Below are 23441 nucleotides of genomic sequence, written 5' to 3' on the forward strand. Positions count from 1 at the left end.
CCCCCCAAAAAAAAAAGACTTGTGGTAAAGCTATACTGATTGGCTTTACCTTGTCTGTCTATAGTACACCTTTACTGCATTCACAGGGTTAATGAGAACCATGCGTAGGTGTGCATGTGGGGCTTGTGCTGAGTTGGGAGCTATATCTCATAGAGAAAGGATCAGTGTGTGTCTCTGGGACTGTTGCAGGCCTGGGTTGATGGCTCCGTGCCAGGCAGCAGATGGCCAGCCAGACTGCAGTCATATTAGAAGTGAGTTTGTTAGCGCCAATGAAAGGAACAGGTCCCTGACATTTGGACCAAGAAAAACACAGTTCTCTCAACTCGCCTGGGTTAGAAAACAAATTTTAAAGATTGTGCCTCTACCGCACTGGCATGAAGCTAACAAGGAAGTGGTGGAGCAGAATCAAGTTTGACAACTAGATCAGTGTAATCATGTTAGGTAGTGGAATCCTATCATCTTTCTTAACAGTCGTCTTAAAACCTATTATAAACGCTTCCTTCAATCACATCTGTGTGGAGAGGGGAGCAGTGGACTAAGTGATGTGACTAGAGCAGGTATTGAGCCTTGCAAACTGAATTAAGGGCAACTTACAGCCTGCTTCTGCTCCTCATCCTATCAGCCAGCAAAGGTAAGCAGAGAGTGAGAGAGCAAGGAGAGTGAGAGCAACAGAATTAAAGCAATAAAAAAAGAGGAAAGGGGTTTCTGCATGCACCACATGGCACGTTTACATAAGATTACTGCTGTCTTGGTTTTGAAGACTTAAGGAAATTTTCAATTCATCAAATAAAGCCTAATTATGTAAGGTAGAATATCATTGATAAAACCTGTGAAATATAAAAGAATAACAGCAGATTTAGGACAGTTAATATCTGTTCTGTTCTGGGTTATTATATTCCCCTACTTGAAGATAAATCTTCTCCAAGCAGGTGAAAGTTTTACCTTTAGCAGCCTCATGAGACCCTCCAGCTGCACCATCAACTCCCGCCTGCTCTCTTGCAAGGCTGACATGCGCCTCTCCAGCTCATCCTTCCTGTGTCTGCCGAGGAAGGAGGAAAACAAAAGATTTATGCATTCCTGTTTTATTTGTAAGGCATAATCTCACACCAGTGCTTTGCTTTAAACTCCAAACAGACAACAAAAGATTCCTGGAAAATATTCTGTAAAGAAGGCGGTGTCATCTGAAACTGAAAGCATTTCAGATGAAGTCTATTTCAGAGACTTCATCAAAGTCTATTAGCAAATTATTTCATACACTTATGCACTTCCTGAAGAGCAGCTAAGTGAGGGGATTATTTTTGCGTCTGGGAGACAGACTTGCCTTTAGGTCCAATAATCCCCGGATCAATTAGAGCCACTCCAGTAGGCAGTCTCTAATATATATAGAGTCCCACGGCATTTGCATCAAGTATGTGCACCATAACCGGCATTATTAGGTAATATGTTTCCTCAATATTGAAAAAATGACATCAATGTCACACCTTAAACCAAGTGTGTCAACCTACAGCCATTAAGGTCAAATCCAGCCATTAACCCTCACCCTGACACTAACACTATGCTATCAGAATATGTGTTCTTTCACATTTTGGCATTCGGGAAACAAAGACTCCTGGATGCCAAATAACAAGGCTCTAGTGTGTTTTTCTGTTCTTGCTATGATTAAGCCCCAGTGTTCCCTTTTATTGATCATGAGCTCTTTGTTGTTCAGAGGTCTGTTTTAGGATAAAGTTTTGATTTGCTGCTTTTCATAAAGTACATGCACAAAAAATGGTCTAAAATAATTCTTTTATATATAAAAACATGACTCTGTGACTGCTTGTGGCCTCTTTTCAATTCTGCTTCTGGCTCTTTATCACCCCCTGGTGTCCATACTATGTAACTGTATATTGAAAAAAAAAAATTAAAGCACAGTAGCAATCATTTGTATGGCTAAAGTTGTCCTATAAGAAACGTACAAATATTTGCAGATTGTAAGCAGCAGTTATCTGTTCTTCATCCTGTGGCTGTATAAATGCAATAGGACATCTGTTCAGTCCAAATACAGCTCCACACAGAACACTGTGCTGTTAAATATTTACCATTTGATGATGTCTGCCCTAAAGCAAACATACTAAGAGAGCGTATTAATATATGAAAACCTGTTTACTAGTAAGAAACAATGTGGTTACGTGACATAAGACAGAAATTACCTCATAATTACCATATTAGGAAAATATTATCAATACTAACATGCCAAAAAGAGTCCACGTGGGGAGTACAACTGAAAAAAAAAAAACATGATACAAATGGATGAATGACTAAAGATTAATTTCGAAGCTAAACAGTTAAGCTATAAAACATTAAAAGATGATGTGATTTAAACCTTTGGCACAACTGTTGACTTGCAATGTTGCCTCTGATGCATTATTTAGGCCAGTTGACACAATCAAGGAGTCGTTCAAGGTAAAAAGTGCTGTAACATGTCCTCACAGGGTGACTCTCTCCCAGCAACTGAACCCAAGGGTCTCAGTGTCCTGCCAGCAAGACAAATGTCCATGCTGTTGTGGAAGCTAATGCTCCCTAATTAGGCACACATTAATTTTACGTAAAGAATGAGTTCAGTCCAAAAAAGTACAACCGCCCTGAGGTTTTGTTTGTTTTTATTTCTTTATCTTTTTGACCCCTTAATGATGATGTTATATGTGATGTATCGTGTCCACAGGTTGATACCTGAGGAGTCGTAGTTCGGTCAGGAGTGTGGGGTTCTGCTGGGCTTTTTCTGGTGTCGGCTGAGAGGCCTGTTCATGCTCCAAACGCAGCCTCTGGATTTCCTGCAGGATCTCTCTGAATATAGCAGACAGCAGAGACGAAACGTGAGCTTTATTACTCATGCTGTGTTGTCACATGTTTAAAAATACCTTCAAACTTGCATTTGAAATGATTTAAAATGTGAAAGGAAAAGCACATATTGCTTACATACTATACTCAGATGAGTCAAAGGACAAAGATTTAATAATGGGTTTACTGCCAATGCATTCACATGCAAGCAGCATTTTAATATTACAGATGGCTGAGAAACTTTCAAAGGAACAGCTTGATTAGCCACGCTGTGCACCGTTGTAATATTTTTAGCACACATATATAATCATCATCTCAACTAAAGGCTGTAACAGAAAGCAAATGAGTGCAACAAAATCATGCATCACTGCTTTACCACCAACAAGCCAAAAAATCAAATCAAAACCTGTCACACATGTATGACAATGGCCGCATGATAAGCTGTACCTGTTTTTGTTCTCCAGCTCTGCAATCAGCTGCCTCTGCTGCTTATTGGCATCAAAGTTGAAACTGAGATCTGTTGGAGGACATTGTTGCTGAAAAACAAAATTATCATAAAACAGTATTAAAAACACGGTGGGGAGAACAAAAGTTAAATACAAACAGCTATCGCGCCTGACCACAGCGAGCAGTAATGATGCTCCGCTGGAGACTTATTATGTTTCAGCATAAACAGGAACCACAGCGTCGCTTTATCCCTTCCATATATAACAAACAGTGACAAAGAAATCTACTGCTGCTGCTTCACAACAAAAGAGTTCAGCTGGCGAAACCAGCGGGGCGCTTTTTATTTTGAAGCATGTATGTGTCACCCTCGTTACCATTTTTCTTCACCAAAATGTGCCTTCAAAACATATTTTTTTCCATTTCTTGGAGAGGTTTAGGTTTAAATTTCTAAAAGGTAGCAATGGAATATGAAATAGTTAAGAAGGAGAGAGTTGTACTCTTCCAGCTCACGACTAGTGGAGCATAAAATCAGAAAGCAGTTTTTATTAAGAGAACCTGATTTTGTTTGGCTGCAGAGTAAACAGACCCAGCAGTTGGTGTATTTGTGATAAGGAATCTGGCTTGAGGAGTATTTGTTGCATATTTGAGCCACACTTTGCTGTTAACATGTTACCAGCATAGAAAGGACTAGAACTTTTAATCAGATGACATGTGCTCCTTACTTCACTGTATTTCTAGAAAAGTCATCAACGTAAGGACTACGTTTCCCATTGCTTAGAGATTTTAATGCCCTGAACATGTTCAACTCCCAGCTTGGCTGACCTTCAACTTGAGTCATTTCCCTGCTCACTGCGCCATGTGCCCTGCCTATTTCTCTACAGCGCTCTGCTAAAAAGTAAAAATTCCTTAAATCTTTCTAAAACAAATACAAGTCATGGAAAATAAAAGCTCACATTTCAGTTTCAAAATCCAAGTTCCCTATGCTGATGAAGAAAACCTGACAAAAACTTCAAAGCATCAAATCTGAAATGCAGGGTGACTGATGCCCACCATGGGGTCTCATACTCACTGTGGAGTTGCCCGCCTCAGCTGCCAGGCGGGCAGCGTATCGAGCGATGAGGCGGTGCTCTTCATCTAGCCGACTGGGACTCTCCAAGACACTGCCCAAAGTCAAAGATAGAAAGACACATCATGCATGCGTGCACACATGCACACAAGCATAGACAGCAACAGTGACTCAAATGTCAAAAGCGCTTATGTAAGTAGAAAGGAACAAAAAAAATTGCATGGCGCAAGTGATTATATAAAATAATTTGCATGAAAACAAAACTTCATAATTAAGGCGACCTTAACAAAGGACAATTGGCTTTGACTGCAGTGTTGATAGACAGTCTGAGGTACAGTAATTGGTCATAACAATGAACTGTGATGGATAAGAGAGAATGCAGCATGCCAAATGCATTTGTGACTGTGCCAATGCCCATTCTGGCCATTTCATCACTGACTGGAAATGTCAAATAAGGCGCAAGACTTTAAATGACCATGGGTGTGGCATATGGTGCGGACAGACGACAGGACATATGCTGTTCTTTCTCGGCAGGCGGTCTGCAGTGAAGAGTGAAGGACAGCTGATATGGAGTTGGGCGCTATCTGAGAGTAAGTGATGATTAAGACCATTAAACCCAATCTGGCTTCAAACTCGCTGCATCAGCAACCACATGGCCTCAAAAGGACTGATAATCAGCCTCTTAATTAACATTTGTATTTGAATCTTATCTATATATATAAATCTGCTAGTGTACTGAGATCATTTCAGCTATTTTTTTCAATGTTTTTTTCCCAAAATTTCACTGATTACATCATTAAATAGTCACTGTACAATTTGACATATTTTTAGATACTATCACCTGACTGGAGGAGATTAAACATGGTCCACTAGAGGAGAAATCACTCAACCAACATGTCATAGCATTCGTTTTGAGCCAGATCTCTGAAAATGTCTCGTTAAGTGGGGCACTTTCTAAATAATTTACCTTCTCGTCCTCAGGCCAAAGCACAGGCAGAGTCTGAGGTTTCTTGTAGAATTAAAGTAATGCATTAACATACGTCAGGAAGCCGTTTGGGTTGAATCTTCAGGCTGGAAGCAGCTCCAGTGTTTTGTTCTTCAGGGAGTTTCTTGGCACCACCTGATGGCCTGAGCCAGGTTTCAGACAGAGATGCATGAACTACCTTTAAGCGCTCCAAACTGGCATCTTTCCCAGATACTTATTTTAGTTGTAAGCATTTTTACTCAAACACAATTTCTCAGACACCACTGTGTCTGTCATGTTTACCTATTTCAGCTCAGCGTGGGCAGGCTCAGAGTTCAGATTTCTGGTTTCTTTGACGCTCCTATAAATAAAGACTAAATGACTTTTAAGTGACAGATTTTGGATATCAAGTGTTTACAGCACTAATATCAATATATATGATTTAGAGTAAATTCATCCATTTTCATAAAAAACAGCAAAACATTACATTAGGTCATTTGCCAACCACTACAAGTACGATAGAGTGACGTTAATATGTTTTTGAACAATGACGCAGTGTTTGTAGTTTTACCTAGGTCACCATCACATTGGATTTTAACCAAACACTAAATATGTCATTGAAATAAAGACATTCAGCTTTAATTCAAAAGTTTTGCATCAGCTGTTTAGGACATTCAGCCATTTATACATAGTTTGCCATTTTCAGAAACTCAGAATTAAATGGACAATTGGATGACGAGCAGTTTTGTGGCTAGGTGAGGCCTGTTTCCTGGTTATTTACAACGATCTAAGTGGATAAAAGATCTAACGCCTAAATCCCAAGTGTTGAACATTTGCCCGCTTTTCGCTGGAAATCTCAATATCAGGTCCAAAGAGATTCTGCTACAACTCAAGGAGTCTATCATCAGACAAAAATCAAAATCTATCAGAGAGAGAAGAAAATTTCACACCCTACGTCAAGAACACTCTCAGGGATGAAGGTGTATTATTGTCGAAGTCTATAATCAAGAGAACCCTTCACACATATAATTACAGGGGGCTCACAACAAGATGCAAACCACTGGTTACACTCAAGAACTAGAAGGTCACTTTGCGAGGAAACGTCTAAAAGAGCCTGCACACTTCTGAAAAAAAATTCCTTGGACAGATGAAACCGAGGTGAACTTGTACGAATGTGATGGGTGTACACGGCTCAGATTCAGCCTAATAGGACAGTGTTTTATAGTAGATAGATAATGGCCCAAAGCAAACTGCAGAAGCAACCTAACAGTTTCTCAGGTTAAACAAATGGTATATTGTTCACTGACCAAATCAGTCACCTGATCTCAACCCAACAGAACATGTTTTTTTAGTTAATAAATACAAATCTGAATGCACAGAGACTCAGCAAAGGCCTGGTAGGCCATGCCATGTGAGGAAATGAAGCATTTGGTGATTCCCACTGGTTCGAGAACTCAGACAGCCATTGATTTTATTTAAAATCAGGTTAGTTTGTCCGATTACGTTCAAGCCTGTAAAAAGCTGCCCATTATTCTGTATACATTTTAAAACCCTTGAATTAAAGCTGAAAATCTGCACTTCAGTCTGATATTAAATGCTTGACTAAAAAAATACAACGACGGTGTACAAGAATTGTGCCTTTATCCAAATGTGTATGGACCTAACTCTATCTGTTCTGTTTCATTTACTCACTAAATACACCAGGTAAGCCTGCTTCATGAAAATTATTCTCAACTTCAATGTTAAGCAAGCAATAGCAGTTCATCAATCACATATAACTACAGCTGCTTTGTCAATAGTGCTTTCATACTGACGTTTGGTCAATAGTGAGTTGACTGTGAGTTAATGCCCTTTAAGTCTGAGACAGCATTTTGTTTTTTGCTGCTATAATGCGGCTAATAAGTTCTAAATTGTGGGCTGTTGGTTTGCTTGCTTATGCTGAGATATTGCTGTGTGAGAGGGAGATGTGGAAGAGAGCAGATGCCCTGTCAGCAGAGCAGACAGTATCAGAGAGCACACTGTGATGGAGGCTAGGAGCACAACACGCACTATTTTTTTTTTTTTTAGAGAGCATCAGTTTTTTTCTTTTCCCTGACATCTTATAGTTCTGTTTCTGTTTTTTCTTTTGTTTGTTTCCCTGCAGTAAAAAATCTGAAAGAGTCAACAAACAAGGACTGCACTGGTGCTGCTTTTCAGTTTGAGGCTTTCAAACTGAAGCAGAGCCACAAGGAGCTTTCCATTATTCAACAGTAACATCTTTGACTCGTACATCCTTAGTAAAAAAAAAGCAGGCAGGCTAGTGCTGCGCAATTATCAAATACAATAATATGAACCCACTTTGACCTGCCTGATATCCTCACTGCCACTCACAACACAACCTATTTTAGAAGCGTCACAATGGCTCAGTGCACAATTCCTGCCCTAAAAATGGCAGCTTTGTGGTTGTTAGGACCCCTCCGAGGCAACAGCATCTTCGGTGCATGACATCTTCCCATACAGCCATGACTCACAGAGCAAAATGTCAAGACAAAGGTTATCGGGCTTCTTCAATGCACACAATGAAGCAAATCTCAGGAGAGTGTCGCCTTCTGCCTGCCCATGCTGCAAAACGTAATGTCTTCCACTGACCTCCACAGGTTTGGATGTGAGGTATTGTTTACAGCCTCGGGTGACCCTATCTTGTCGGTTTCCCTCAATGCAAGCTGTAATCTCGATACCGTCGGGCCACACACACAGACAAGACTGCACTGCACAAAATGTTGATCTTGCAAAGAAAACTAATCCGGTATTGATTGCTACTTTGCTTTCAGCAAGGTTAAATACTTACACTTTGTTACCAGGTGAAGTGACTGATCTTTAAAACAGAAAAACAGGCTTATATTAACACGTCTCTTTAAAAAACACAGTTTAGGGCTAAATCTAGTTGCACATCATTGGACCCTTTTTTTACAAGGTGCCCTTCAGCTGCGAGGGTCCTTGGCATATTATTGTATGATACCTCAGCCTGGAGAAACACAAGTGGATTTAAAAATTAAAAATTAAAAAAAAAAGCATCCACAGGACTTCATTAAACTGCACACTGAATTCTTAAATAAATTCTTTAGAGTTCAATCAAACACCGCATGCTAAATAGGTTTGATATTCATGCCTCTATTCATTCTCTACAGTGGACTGTAGCGTGTCTGCTAATGTGCCTGTCTTGCAAACACAAATTGCTGGAAAGATATGATAAAGAGATTGTGAACACAAAAAGGAAAATTTAACCAGCACAGACCTGCAAGAGAGAGTGCAGATACATTACAGCTCCCTCGGAGTGCTCTCCATTATTGAATTCATAACCACAATGGTTCATTAGCACTGTGAGTAAATAATAATTGAGGTTGCCTTTAACTGAGAGGGGCAGAAATAAGAGGACAATTAGGCTGCTTTCACGGGGCCCTCGCCTGCTATCTGCTTACATGATAAGGCTCCAGTTCTATCATAATCTATTTGTCAAATCAGCCCTTTAAGTAGGAGTGCTCGCATATTCTTCACGACAGCGGAACTAATTTTCCTCTAAAATTACTCACAAGGCAATGCTGTTCGGATGCAAAAAAAAAAAAAAAAACCAAAAGAAAAAAAAAGAAATGTGTGTCAAGTGTGAAGGAACAAATAACATCTGTAGTTTGATTCACTGACTGCCCTCTGTTATTTCCACTGATGGGAGGAAACCCGAAACCATCTGAATCCTGTGATTAGAAGAACTGACAGCCAGAGTGTGCAACTGCAAGTGACGTCTGGTCATCTTTTAAAGATGTTATACCTTCAAAATGACACCAGGCCTGAGGGTCGCTTACCTTTTAGTTGGAGTAGGTGCCCCAGAGGACATGAGCATTGTGTCGTTCATGTTGTTGGCCGCTGGTTTCGGCTGACTAAAAGACAAGATTAGAGGTCTTTAATGCTGCGCTGCAGAGGTCTGTGGTGCTTGTCACCAGGGAATGGAGGAGAGGGCATTTGCATTTTATTAATAATCATGAATCAGCGATCCTGGCTTCAGTTTAATCCAACTGTACCAGGAGGGTGAGGAGGGAAGCAGGAGGATCCTTATAAACCACTGAGTATGTTGCAGGAAAAAAAGCAACATGCTGTACTCCAGTTAACTTAAAATTGTTGCAAAATAATTGACTATTCCGGGAACAGCGAATTAGATGTTTTTGGGCTATTAGCTTAAACCTAATTAACATGAGCAAGAGCAAGAGCAGCAGACAAGAGATCTAATTAAAGTGGAAGTCTGTGAAAAACTAGTAAAGGTGACATTGTAGGAGGTAATTTGTGAGAGTAAACAAAGCAGTGGGGTCCATCTGGCGGCTGAATCAGTGGCAAACTCATCGGAGTCCAAACCCCCGGACCACAGAGTCTCATTAACGCGCCGAAATATCACTCTGCACATCTCAGGTCCTCTCAGCTTCACATCCGACACAGAAAACAGCAGAGGAAAGCATTTGATTTTCAAATCCTTGAAGACGCATCCGCAGTATCTTTGTGTAGTTATCAGCTTTGATTCTGTTGTAACAGTTTTATTTAAAACACTCATTACCACATAAAAGAAAATGCAATGTAGAGCACTGTGTCTTATTAAGATTATTTGTCCAATCAGCTTTTCCTTTTTTCTTTTTTCCAAATCAAACTATTTATATCTACATTGTGCAAAAAAGCCACCTTTACCCCCCCACAAAGTGCATCAACAGCACAGGCAGTTCTGTATATTACTCAGCTACTAAAAACAGAAATCAGCACAAAATATATGAAAAAATGCAGCAGTACTTCTAAATGCATGCTCCTCGCATTAACGTGGGTGCTCAAGGGGGTCAGTGTGTTCTTTTTGAAGACACACTGCAATTATTAATTCATTCAGACGTTAATGCCCCTCAAGAGTTGCCTAATGGGGTCGTAAGAGACGCAAGTCCGAGTATTTGTTTCTGGGGCCGTTTGCACAACCACAGCACTGCTAATTTCTGGATCACGCATTAGGATAAACAGGAACGCAAAAGTGTCACTACTTAAACGGCCACGCGCTGCCTTCCAGTCTCCCTGACAAACACTCCGGCTAAAATCCCAGCGTATGTGAAAAATGTTTACCTCTTTTTTTTTTAATCACATTAAAAAAAAAGAATCCACCCTGAAGGTGAGCTCCAGTCTGAGGACAGGAAGCGAGGCGGCACACTTACCTCTGTGAGGAGAGAAAGCACCTGTCTGGCTGGCAAAATACATCCAATTGCTGCTGTTGCCAGATGCCTAATCTGCCCTCAACTGAGCAGGCGAGCATCTCACTATTACACTGCTGTTGTCTCCAAGGAAACTCAGCGGTCATGTGACTTTGTGACGACGTAGATTTGCTCTCTCCCTCTCTCTCTCTCTCTCGCACACGCTCACTCTCCTCTCTTCACCTCTCGCTAACACAGTGGAAATTAGGGGGAAATGCCTTTTGCTCAAAATACCTCCTCTGCAACCTCTAAACAAAAAAAAAAAGCACAAATGTTTTATCATCTCCTCAGCAGACAAGCGCACAATGAACTCTACAGTTTCTACTATAATTGCAATTATATATCCTTACTCTTCCCCTTACCTTTAGTGAGTTACATAAGTCAAAGCTCTTCACAGTTAGCCTTCTATAAATAATCATCAGCCCTTTTTGAACATACCAATATAACTCCTCTGGCACAGCAGGGTGCCATAAAAAAGCTTCCTCTTATGTAAAGCAGTATTTCATTCTCCTCTAAATGTTAGAATGAACTCTAACAGGCATCCCGACTCGTTCACATCAGTGTCTGCAACGCTGTGATTCACTGACTCCCTAAACGCTGATTAAGGACACACAGGCCAGACATTTGGGCGGCGCCTCAGAGGTCAACCAGGAGTGAATTGACACAACATTTAGGCACTAAGAGATCAAAGTCTGCAATGCGCTAAGCTTTGTGTTACCTGCGTGCAGTGAATGACAATGTACCACGTGCTATTTATACTTGGCTTTGAAGGGGGTACTTGGAAAATTAAGTCTAGTGGCACCTCATGCACACTCGTTCGCCTTATTTCTGAAAAGGACGGGTGCCTTCAATCGTCCTCAGTCGGCTAAAAATAATAAGCAAGCGTGAAGCATCCTCTCCTGCTGTGCTCCTATTTCCCGCGAGGCTGACAGTACCTCGGCCATAAAAACCCAATGGATCACGCTCTGAGTGAAGTGAATTATATGCCTGTTCTCTACATTTTAATGACACTGATGGAATTTTCATTGACCTGGAGAATAAAAAAAAAGAAAAAGAAGAAGAGGCATAAAACAGAGGAAAGCATTTTAAAATGTTAATGGATTTCTAGGGATTATATAGAGAGTGGAAAATTGGTTACTAAATATTAAACATTGGAAGAGAGAATTTGAGCCTACAGACTCACAGACTTGGTGTGTTCCACATTAAATGCAAAGTACGGCAAGATGCCTATTTTTTGACTCTTAGTCTGTTTTGGTGCTTAAAGTCTTTTGGCAGAAGCGGTGCTAAGTCTGAAGGTAAGAAGCCGCATCCTAGATTTAAAGTTTCTGAGACAGACAGTGCATCCCAAACCTATAACTCCTCTTTAAAACACAAATCCCCAAGAATCTCGCTGACAGTTAGAGTGGAGAGAAGAAATTCACAGCTCAGCTCACTGTTGGTCTTTGCTTTCAGATGCCAGTAAATATTTCAGAATAGTTTCAGAATAGATGCACTTTGTCTGAAGATGATATGAGAGTTTGGACAACTGGGAGACTCGTGTCCGTTCGATTTGGGCGTTTTGATCAAACTTGACTCTCTAGCCTGATTCTGCCATTATTAGTCACTCACAGAAGCTCCATCAGCCATCACAGACACACACACACACACACACACACCTAAGAGATCGCACTGATGTATGTCCTCTGCTTTTACGATATGAAACACCATCTCTTCACAAATAACATTCATCAGAATTGGCAAGCAGCAGCAATAGTTTTAGTATTCCAACACTGCATCTCTCTCACTCTTATGCATCACCAGTAAAATGAAGTCGATGTAGAATAAAACTAGAAGCCTGGCAGTTTTCCTGTGACTAATTATCTGAGGGATCCATTTCTATAGCCAGCAGGGAACTCGGAATGGTATGCAGATAATTGCTGTGTTCCCCCATCATTTTTTTTTATTAAACTGCCCATTAAAAAACAGAATTATTCCATTAGCGGCAGAACTCATGGCTCATGGCTACAACGAGGGCATACGATTTACAATTTGATGTTGGATTTAACGGTACAGTTCAATTTAATTTTGTCCTTGTCTTACAGTCAAACAACAAATATCATATAACATCAAAGCGTAGTTGTTATTTTTCAGTTTTTATGTTTTATTAAACATCACAGATGTAAATTAATCAGCTCTAGAGGTGCTGGGAGGCTTTTAAACTTTAAACTTTCATCTGGAGCCAGATTAGCTAGCTCCCCCATTTCTGGTATTTATGCTAAGTTAAACTAAGTTTTAAAGCTGCTTCTTCATAATTACTGAAGAAACATGGTTGAAGCACCGCTCTATTCACAGCCACTAACTGTAATTTTTATACGCTGAGCACCTCTTTTCACTCTTTACCACTGCAGTATGTCATTACAATTTAGTCTTCTCTCTCTTAGTTGGTTTTGTCCTGTCTCCCTATTTCCACTTCACCCCAAACTGGTGGAGGGCAGTGTTGGTCAAGTTACTTGAAAAAAGTAATCAGTAACTAATTACTGATTACTTCCCCCAAAAAGTAATCCTGTTACTTTATTGATTACTTATTTTCAAAAGTAATTAATTACTTAGTTACTTTTTAAAAACACAATTTACAACCTGAAGAGGTGATAAAGTGATAGATCTCTCAGCCCAATTCTACTTTTTCTGCATAATCCATCATACAAAATGTAATCAAATGGAAACGTCTCTTTTTTAACTTGTTTTATCAGTTTTAATCGTTTAACTTTATGCATCAAGCAAAAATTTAATTATATGCAACATTCTCTGACGGAAAAAATTTGTTTAACATTTAAACCTATTTTCTACACATTCCAGCACATAAAATGAAATATTTTTTGTGTTTACACTCACTCTTTCAAATAGATGCAAGTAAAACACAGCAGAACATAAATAAAGTCAAAGACTAGTCCTGTTGCTCTATTTTCACCTGTAAAGCAGGAGTGGCGTAGGCGGAGGTTTACCCTGGTGCAGGTGTGCCGCAGCGGTCAGTGGAAGAATCCGCGAGCTTCTCTGTGAATTTCCCATTACGTCATAGCACACTCGTGCTTGTTCGGAAGTTTAGGGGTTTTTTTCGCTGTAAAAAGAAGTTTTCTTCCCACGCACGATGGATGCTAATGTTTTTGTCACTTTTTATGGAATCAAACTCAAAGTAAGGTCAGTACTTCCACGCTTTAAACGCTGCACGCTCATACTCTCTCCGCACTGATATATTATCCATTGTTGATCTGCACACAGCTGTTGTCACGAACGTCGCACTCGCTTACGTCACTGTCATGAGACATTCTTGCAAAAAAATCACAGTTTTAGTAACGCAGTAACGCAGCGTTCCTACGGGAAAGTAACGGTAATCTAATTACCGTTTTCGTAATAGTAATCCCTTACTTTACTCGTTACTTGAAAAAAGTAATCGGATTACAGTAACGCGCCCATCTCTGGTGGAGGGAGATGAGTGCCCCTCCCTGAGGCTGCTTCTGGTGGAGGCTTCTTCCTGTTGAAAGGGAGTTTTTGCTTCCCACCATCACATAGTGCTTGCTCTGTAGGGTCTTTACCTTACAGTATAAAGTGCCTTGAGGTGGCTGTTATTGTGATTTGGCACTACAGATGAAGAAAGTGGTTTTTTTAACATAGCAAGGGATTTGTAACATAGAATTTCCATACATTGTAGTTTTCTTTAGAAACCAGAAATAATTTATTTTTAGACACATTACTTCAGAAAAAAACAAAACAAAAAACATCTACCAATTACCATGATCAATATTATTAGTCCCTCTGGAGAACTGACCTTTTTATTAAGCAACTGCACAAACTACTGCTGTGTATTGATGAAATTTAACCTTGTAAAGGTTGTAAAATCAAGTTAAAACTGAGAGTTATCTCCAAATTTGCACACATTATAAAAACTTCGGTATGGGTTTGAGCTGTCACTTGAGAAAGCATCATGCCAAAAACAAAAGAAATCGGTTTGGACTTGAGAAAAAAAGAACTGTTGGCACTCACAAAGCAGGAGATGGATATGCAAAGCTATAGCAGCGTTTCCAAGTGTCAAGAACTGGAGTGAGAAGTATCATCAAGAAATTCAAAGAGAGCCACACAGTACGGCACAAGCTTGGCAGAAGCAGGAAGAGAAAGATTTCAAAGACTCTGGAAATAAAGAGATGTGTCAAAAGACACCAGAACAACTGCCAAAACTCTAGTGAATGACTTACCAAGTTGGCAATTGTTGTCTTAAAGACGAAAATCACTCGAACCCTCCACAGGAACAGACTGCAAGGTTGTACACCAAGAAAACAAATACAAAAAAGATAACTTCAAGCCTGAAGTATTCTAAGGACAACGTTGAGAAACAGAAATACTGGAGTCACTCCCTCTAATCAGGTGAGACAAAACTAGAGCTCCTTGGTCATACTGAAACTTTTTATGCTTGGAGAAAGACATGAGACGTGTACAACCCAAAGAACAACATCCCCACAGTGAAACATGGTGGTGGGAGTATTATGCTGTGGGGATGCTGCAGTGCATCTGGAACTGTGAGGTGGAAGGTGGAAAGTGGAAGATGGATATGTGAAGATTTTGAATGAAAAACCTCAAACGGTCAGCACCAAAACTGGGTCTGAGTTATCACTTTGTCTTCCAACACGACAATGATCCCAAACACACATCACTCCTGGTGAAGAACTACCTCCAGAAGACCAAAGTGAACATTACTGAATTCTGATTATGTTTCTGTGTGCAAGGTAAAATAAAGTAAGCATACAAAATAAAACCAGGATGTTTAGAAAAGCTGTGTTAAAAAATTCCTTGCTCTGTTTAAAAGCGCTTGGAAAATACTTTAAATACTTTAAATAAAGGGAGAGAAGCAAATAATATTGTCCTTATCTGTATATAAATTAACCTGATTTGAACTGAATGACCTCAAACTAATTTCTTAAACATGGCAACAAGTTCACTGCACTCATATGATCTGCGTAGTCACCAGATCTCGCCACATCCAATAGAAATCCTGTTGGATGTGGAGGAATGGGAGATTCCCTTCATGAATGTGCAGCCGACAAATCTACAGTAGCTGCGTTTACGCTATCACGTCAATGTGGACCAAAATCTCAGAGGAACACTCGCAGCACCTTGCTGAATTTATACCACAAAGAATTAAGGCAGTTGAGAAGACAAAAGTGGATCCAACCTTGTTGTAGCAAGGTGTACCTAATAAAGTGTCCAGTAATTGTGTAACATATAAAATGCTAATGAGGTTCTAGATTTTGTTACAGTTAGATAGAGCCATGCTAGTACTTTTCTCACATCTAAAGATAAGCAGACTTAAGTGTCATGTTTAATGTATAATTTCATACTAAGGATCATATTCCAAAGAACTAAACAACACTGTTATTTCCCCCTGTGTGTTGTTTTGCAGATGTATCTGCCTGCTATTTTGAAGACCTGCACAGTTAAATTTGGGAGCTTTTAATCCGAACCAAAATTGAGAATGACAGTCACTGATGAATACATATTGTGAAGGGTTGTCAGGTTTAAAAGCTTCTTTTCATTGCACAGCTGATGAGAGGCGCTACTTCATCGCCACACAAATCAAAACATAAAATCATTTCTGGAACCAAAAATAGATGTTTTTTTGTTTTTTTTGTAAATGCCCTTTCAGACATAACAATAGAGACAAAAAGATATAAAAAGAAGGGGTCAACAGTCACATCCATTATCCTAAAAGTCAGCAAACACGAATACAGAGTTTCAGCAACCTGAAAATGCCATCTGCAAGAGCATGAGGATGCACTTTGTGTTCAAAACCCTCAAAGGAGATCATAACAATAAGTTCTTGGAATTTCAAAGAAAGAATGCCAAACATATTTTTTTTTTAAAGCCCAAAAAGCTATTAAAACTTAAAAGTAAAATTATAAAAAGTAGAAATAATCGTGGTACAACTTCCTCTAAGCTATATTATATTCAGTATTATTTAATCAAGGGCCTTTTCTCACTGCAAATTTTAGTTTACATCAGAAAATACTGAGCAATTAAAACCAGTTTTAGAGCTCTAAACAAAAGCCCCAGCTGGTTTCTCTGTGACGGAGCTCCATATTCTCAGTGACTACACTGTCTGAAATAATCAACATCATAAAAAAAAAGATAGATATAGATATGGATTGCAACTTCCTGTGGCCCCTAGAGATACATAATTCTAAATATATTTTAGCCACAAATTTTATTTTTTATCAATATTAATCTACTTGTGTGAAGTAATTTCATGCTACGCAGCCTATAGTGTGCAAGCTAATCCAATCGCCTTATCTCTCAGTAGGAGGAAAACATCCGGGTCGACAGTTGGCTCTCCCTGTTGTGATGAATTGTAAATTTATGCAAATGTAAACTCCATCTTAAACGCATAAGTTTGGGCACAATGCAGAAAAAGCCCCCTGGCAGTGGGCAGAGTCTGGATATAAAAGCGAATCGGGGTAAAACAGGAAATCATGCGAATGTATTTACGTTGTGTCAATTTTCTTGGTATTCACGAAGCTACTTTCTCCCCTGTGATGCAGTGCACTATCAATTACTCACTGACACTTGCCAGCAGCAAAAGGATATACAGACAGCTTAGATTTATGGTCGTGACTGGAATATGAAGCGGGATTTTGTTATGAAACGTGCTATGGGAACTGTCGAAAGCTCAAATACAAAAGTTGAGAGATTTCCTGCGATCATGTTAACGCCATAGACAAGAACAACCATGGACCACTGTTTTTATACTCAAAACACAGTTAGATATTGTCTTGGTGGAGACCATAAAGCGTTGGAGTTTCAGTGCAACAAAGAAGACGCTACGTGAAAGTATCTCAGTGGTGGAATTGATTATGTTAATAGTACTATTTTTCAGCTGAAATGTAAATGAGTCTTCAGGGTTTAGGACACCAGCAGAATATAATGCATTTTCTATAATGATTTCCCAAAGCCTAGAATCTGAGATTTATACCATCGTCCCTGTTTCATTGCCAACAGACTGATGAGGATGACTGCGCTTAACGGCAGCAGCGGCTGAATCTGTGTAGTATATCAGCATTTCCATGGTAGCAAATAATCAGGGACGAGATGTCTGAGCAGGATGGCGCACTATCAGTCATGTGATGACAGCAAAGTGGAAAGATGGAGGCAGTTACATGACGGTAGCAGACTATAGATCATGAGGATACTGATCCTTGCCATGCTGTTAATCAACAAATCTGCTGGGGTTCCCTCAATAATGACAGAGAGAGCAGGAACAAATGCATTGGGAAGAGTACTTACACAGTGTGGGTGAGCTCCTGTGGTCTCTCGGCCTGCTCGGGGAATACGGGATGTGGCGGCTCTCCGATGGGGACGCAGCCTAGCGATTTACTGATGGCATGGCTCAGCTTTTTAGCCGGAGACTTCTGTGAGTTAGGCAAGACAAACAACGCATTGGTTAGCTTTGCAATTTTGTTGACTGCTGTGACTGTGTTGGAGTGAAAACAGTTTTACGCTGTTAGAAGTCATTTACATAACTAGGTCAAGACGTTGTTTACTGTGGGAAAAGTGGGGATGAGAAGTACTTGTTGCATACTCAGTAAAAGCTTCTATTGAGCAGGTTCGGTGGATTCTTTAATCCAAATGGCTGAAAAACTGCAGTGAAGCTTGACAGCAATGCTTCATTCAGGAGAAATAAGGGAAGAAGCTTCAAAATATAACAAACACATTTAGGTTTGGCTACCCTGACCAATGGTTTAGGATGATTTCCAGCACTCGTATTTCACTCTTTAGGAAACTCTGAATTATATGGGAAAAGTATACAGTACTATCCCTAATGTTTCTGATGAGTGATACTTTAACTTCTTAACTGAAGTCACTCATATCTTATGATTTTTTAAATTATATTTTCTCATACTGGCAGGTTAGAGCATCTTTCAACATATTTTAGTGCGGTACAAGGTGGTCACCACAACAGATCATTTGCCTTCATCTCATCCTGTCCCTAGCATCCTCTTCGGCCCTCACTAATCCTCTGCATGTCCTCCTTCACTACATCCTTTGGTGTTCCTGTTTTCCACCTGGCTGGCACCTCTGTGTTCAACATCCCTTGTCCAATATATTCACTATCACTCTTCTCCAAATGTCCAAACCATCTCAGTGCCTCTCTAACTTTGCCTTCAAAGTGCTTATCCTGAGCTGTCCCTCTGATGTACTCATTTCTAATCCTGTCCCTCCTGATCACTCCCAATGAAAATCTTAGCACCTTAAGCTACCTTCTACTCTGCCTCATGTCTTTCTTTTGTTTGACCGAATGTCTCAACTTATAAACTTTTCTTTTCACTTTTGTTGTTATCCTTCTGTCACAAATCACCCCGGACGCTCATCTCCACTCACCTCTCTTGTGCACTGTCCATTGCTTTGGATGGTTAACCACAGGTATTTATATTCATGCACCTTCACTGCTTCTTTCACTTCACCTCCCCCTCTAAGCATGACTCCATCTCTGCAGGCTCTCTTCCACCTGCTTCCTACTCTTACTACAGATCACAATGTCAATTGCAAGCATCATAGTCCTTGGAGATTCCTGCCTGACCTCATCTGTCAGCCTGTCCATCACCACTGCAAACAAGAAGGGTCTTAGAGCTGATCCATGATGTAATCCCACCCCCATCTTGTCACTCCTCATGCACACCTCGCTATTGTTGCTGCCCTCATGTTCTGCACCACCATCAAATACTTCTCTGTCACTTCTGACTTCCTTGTGCAGTACTACAGCTCCTCTCTTGGCATCCTATCATGTGATTTTACTAGAGCCATAAAGACACATTGCAACACATTCTGACCTTCTCTGTACTTCTCCATCAGCGCTGTCAAACACTGCATCTGTAGCGCTCTATCCTGGCATGAAGATGTACTGCTGCTCACTAATTTTCAGCTCTCTTCTTAAACTACCTTCACCAACTCTTTCACTGGTAGCTCTGATCACTTGACTGTCATGTTGACACCTGAATGCAGGCCCAGAATGAGCCAAATGCCTCCGGCAAGTCAGATATCAGAAAGCGGCCTCATGAGGCTAATACATCCTTGCAGGACAGCTTTGAGTGCGCACGGTGGACCTTTAGAGACACAGCTACATCAAGGGAGTTGTATAGACCTCTAGGAATACACAGATGCTGTCACTGAATTTGTAAACAAATGCACAGACGATGTGACTGTCATCAGAACTGTCAAGACACTTGGTGACAAGCCACAGCTGACAACTGAGGTCTATTCACCACCGAGGATCAGAGTTATCATCTGGAAACAGCTCAGCCTATAGCATACGAAGAAGCAACTGAAAACAGGCATTATGTGAAAAACTGTCAAATCATTTTACAAACAACAAGGACACGCAGCGCTTGTGGCTGCGTTCCAGACAGCAGAAGGCTATAAACCCACTGTGCAATCAGGTCTTAATGACCCCACTCTACCAGATAACACTCAGCACTCTGAACACAGACAAAACTAAGGACATGATCATGGATGTCAGGAGGACAACCTCCAGTTGTGTCCCACCACTGACCATCAGTGGATCTATAGTAGAGCAGGCAAAGTGCACCAAGTATTAGGAAGTGTATCTGAAGGAAGGTTTGAACTCCAGTGACAACACCACAGCCCTCATTAAGGAGGTAAAACATTGTTTCCATCTCCTCTGTAACATGAAGACATTGAACCTGAAGCGGGACCTCGCCACTCCACCTCTGACAGTCTATTACAGAGGCACCACCGAGAGCATAATCATGTCCTGCATCACTTGCTGGTTTGGAAACAGCAGGTCTGAGGAAAGACACAAACTGAACAGGATTGTGAAAACAGCAGGTGACAGCATCATAAATGATCCCTGCCATCTATCTCGCAGCCTGTTTTCTCACCTGCAGTCAGGAAGAAGGCAAAGAAGCATTTTATTCTGCTATAATGATTTTATTCTAAATGCTTCTTAACCATGTTTTATATGATCCAGATATTTTTAAGTACCAATGTTTATTTTCATTATCATTGTTTATTATGGTCCTCATATGTTGAGCTAAATGTTTATTTTCCCTAGGGCAAGCAGAAATGGTATTTCGTTTTTATGCACATAAAAATGATACAGTTCAAGTTCTTTCCCATATCTTCATAGTGTGACTGATTAAACACATCCGTCTGTAGCTACTACAGCTCTGCACATCAACCTTGTTCTTGAAAATCAGGGCGACGTGCAGAGCTGTAGTAAACAGCACTCCTCTTTCTTGCTACGAACCTTAATGTTAGCACAACGTAGTGAGATGTGGTGTAGGAATAAAAATGCATGTCCTTGCCTGTATAATCTCACACTTGAGATTTAACTAACAAATAAAAGTAGGAAAAATAAATGTACTGCACTTGGAGGCAGATAGAGAGCAATTGCAAAATGGATGAGCATCCATTTTTTCTGTCACATAGCCAGTAATACTGCCAGGTAATCAGGACCGAGGTTAACAGAAAAAGCATCCAAATGGCAACAGCAAAGAATTTCACTGGTGTGCGTACATCATACCAATTTATCAGGGAAGCAGGACAACATCCCAAACAGATGCATGCACCTACCCCATGTTATAATTTTCTTTCTTTTTTTATATCAGAGAAAAAGCGTTTTGTTTTTCTCCGGCATGTCATTCCTGTCCTCAGGCTACAAGAGCAGTCATTCTTCTCTGTGTAAAATCCAAGTGGTATGTGAAATGGGTTCAGACTTCCCATGTTTCAATTTATAACATAATGATTGAGTTTTGGGGGCAGCAACACAGTAAATTCAGTCAATACAATTTTATTTGCCAAGATGAGTAAAACCCCATTAAATCCCTGCTGAATTTGTCTGAAAGGACGAGAAATGTGGGCACATGGTTGCTATGTCATAAAATCAGTCGAGATGAGACCGAAGAGATATTGACTTTTCAATTGTATGGAAATGGGAAAAGCATAATGTAAGACTGAGAAATAATCAGAGCCTTTTCCCCTTACCCAAGACGAGTGCTCCTTCATCTGGTGCTGGTTGCTATGGGGACCATTAGCATGGCCACGCCAGAAGCAGCTTTGACAGAGCTGGTAGCCATGGCACTGTTGGCACCGATACCGGAAACCCATCATGCTCTCACTCCGGCAATAAGAACATTCCACCGGATGGAAGACTGAGTGGATAAACACGAAAACAAAGACACTTTCCTGTCAGAGTGGTGATGTCACTAATCTCAGAGCTACTTCTGTATTTGGTTTGTTTTAAATAATAAAAAGATTCAGATACTTTACGTATGTCAATTTTATGTTACCTTATACTCCATTATATTTACTTGAGAAATTAGTCAATGCTTTACAGATAAAGGACAATTAAAAATGATCTTCTGAGTTGACTCCACCACTTCTGTAACAACCAATAGCTAGAAAGTTGACACTATGACACATCTTTAAGACAGCCCACCTCCCCCCACCCCGCCCCCTCATTAGCATATGAAATGTAGAGAGAAAATATTTTTATTCATTTGGAGAAATAAGCGACGGGAAAGTACATTTATAATTTATTTACACAATTTGTTGTCATCGTCTTGATTTTGGTCTTGGAGCCAAGCCAAGACTGGTTTCATGATTTCTTCTGGCTTTTCTTATAACAGCATTTCCTTGTTGGTTTTTTATGATATTTCACTCACTTTATAAAATGTTACCATGAGAGAAAATGTCTAAAAATAGTGAACTATTATTCCTTTCTCAAGCATCTCTTCTCAGTATTAAATTTGGTTTGGGAAAACTTACCATTTTCAACATTAGCAAGTCGGTGCATGAGCGGCAGCCACACAAGACACTGCGGGGGAGGATCTGCCATCAACACATCCAAAAATGTGTTCAGCATGATCTTCTTCTAGATACAAACACACACATGCATGCGTTGAACAAGTGTAAAGCACTGAAGACTTTGAAAAAAGTAAAGGAGAAAACTGATTCAATATTCTCTTCCTACCTGCTGAGGGAAGCACGTCCGCACTGAGTGCTCCGTGTAGCCGAATGATGGGCCCTCGAACACGGCTGTGGGGAGTTTCAGCACCTCCCGAAGGAACTGATCAAACTTTGCAAACACCATGACGCCACTGGAGTCGGAGATCTGCGAGAAAATATCTGAGAAAGCAAATGTCACATTTTACTTTTGAGCAAAAACAGGATGCAAACCGGCACTTGACATTTATGTGAATGGAAACTATTGATCCTAGGTACACAGACTCAGCATTAACTTAATGCATTTAAAATAAATGAATACTGTATATATGTTGCAGCAGTGCCCCTGTGTGTTTAACTCGAGTAACTACATGCAGACCCTGGCATATGTAATTAACCAAAACATTAGCTTTTAAAAAAAGCAGTCAAAATTGTACTTACAGCGTAGTTTGTCAACAATCTTCCCTCCACACATTGTTGCCAGCATGGCTTTCATTGAGAAAACTGTCAACTTCCCATGGCTTTCACTGCAAGTGGAAAGCGTTATAAGTACAGTGAATACTAGGAAATAAAAATAAAGCATTCCAAGAAGCAGAAAGTTGAATTCAAAATGAATAAAATATACATTTGTTTATTAATTCTGCTCCTATAGTACTAGGAATTTATGGTTTTTATGCTTTTCATGCTTCTCTTTTTAATTTAACCTGAAGTTTTGTCATTTAAGAGGAAAAACTAACATTCAGGAGTATGAACAAAAATAAAATTGAAAAATATGACTGCAGTGTTGATTTTGCATCCTTTAGCATACAAAATGTGAAGAATCTTTAACTAAACCTTAAACTACGGTTGATCGTGGACGTACAAATGATTATTCACCTGCTTTATTAGGTTTCTACAGGGAGTGCAGAATTATTAGGCAAAT

General features: G+C 40.1%; 1 protein-coding gene across 5 annotated transcripts in view; it reads right to left on the minus strand.

Annotated features, from left to right (window-relative positions):
* dtnbb (dystrobrevin, beta b) overlaps window positions 1-23441 on the minus strand; it is a 38681-nt gene that overhangs the window by 5675 nt on the left and 9565 nt on the right. Inside the window, exons 6-16 of one of the 5 annotated variants that reach the window (XM_005925969.2) lie at window positions 22961-23046; window positions 22548-22702; window positions 22343-22445; window positions 21560-21726; window positions 17843-17967; window positions 9131-9205; window positions 4334-4424; window positions 3265-3353; window positions 2710-2823; window positions 943-1039; window positions 595-615 (exon numbers count right to left, since the gene is read on the minus strand). In XM_005925969.2, the coding sequence (XP_005926031.1) occupies window positions 595-615; window positions 943-1039; window positions 2710-2823; window positions 3265-3353; window positions 4334-4424; window positions 9131-9205; window positions 17843-17967; window positions 21560-21726; window positions 22343-22445; window positions 22548-22702; window positions 22961-23046 (1123 nt within the window). Of the gene's footprint in view, window positions 1-594; window positions 616-942; window positions 1040-2709; window positions 2824-3264; window positions 3354-4333; window positions 4425-9130; window positions 9206-17842; window positions 17968-21559; window positions 21727-22342; window positions 22449-22547; window positions 22703-22960; window positions 23047-23441 lie in introns of all 5 variants that reach the window. The other 4 variants (XM_014334753.2, XM_014334754.2, XM_005925970.3 and 1 more) reach the window with 4 other exon arrangements.

This window comes from Haplochromis burtoni, unplaced genomic scaffold, assembly GCF_018398535.1.
Source record: "Haplochromis burtoni strain Fernald_Lab_line unplaced genomic scaffold, NCSU_Asbu1 Contig_85, whole genome shotgun sequence".
In the NCBI taxonomy this organism is placed as follows: domain Eukaryota; kingdom Metazoa; phylum Chordata; class Actinopteri; order Cichliformes; family Cichlidae; genus Haplochromis; species Haplochromis burtoni.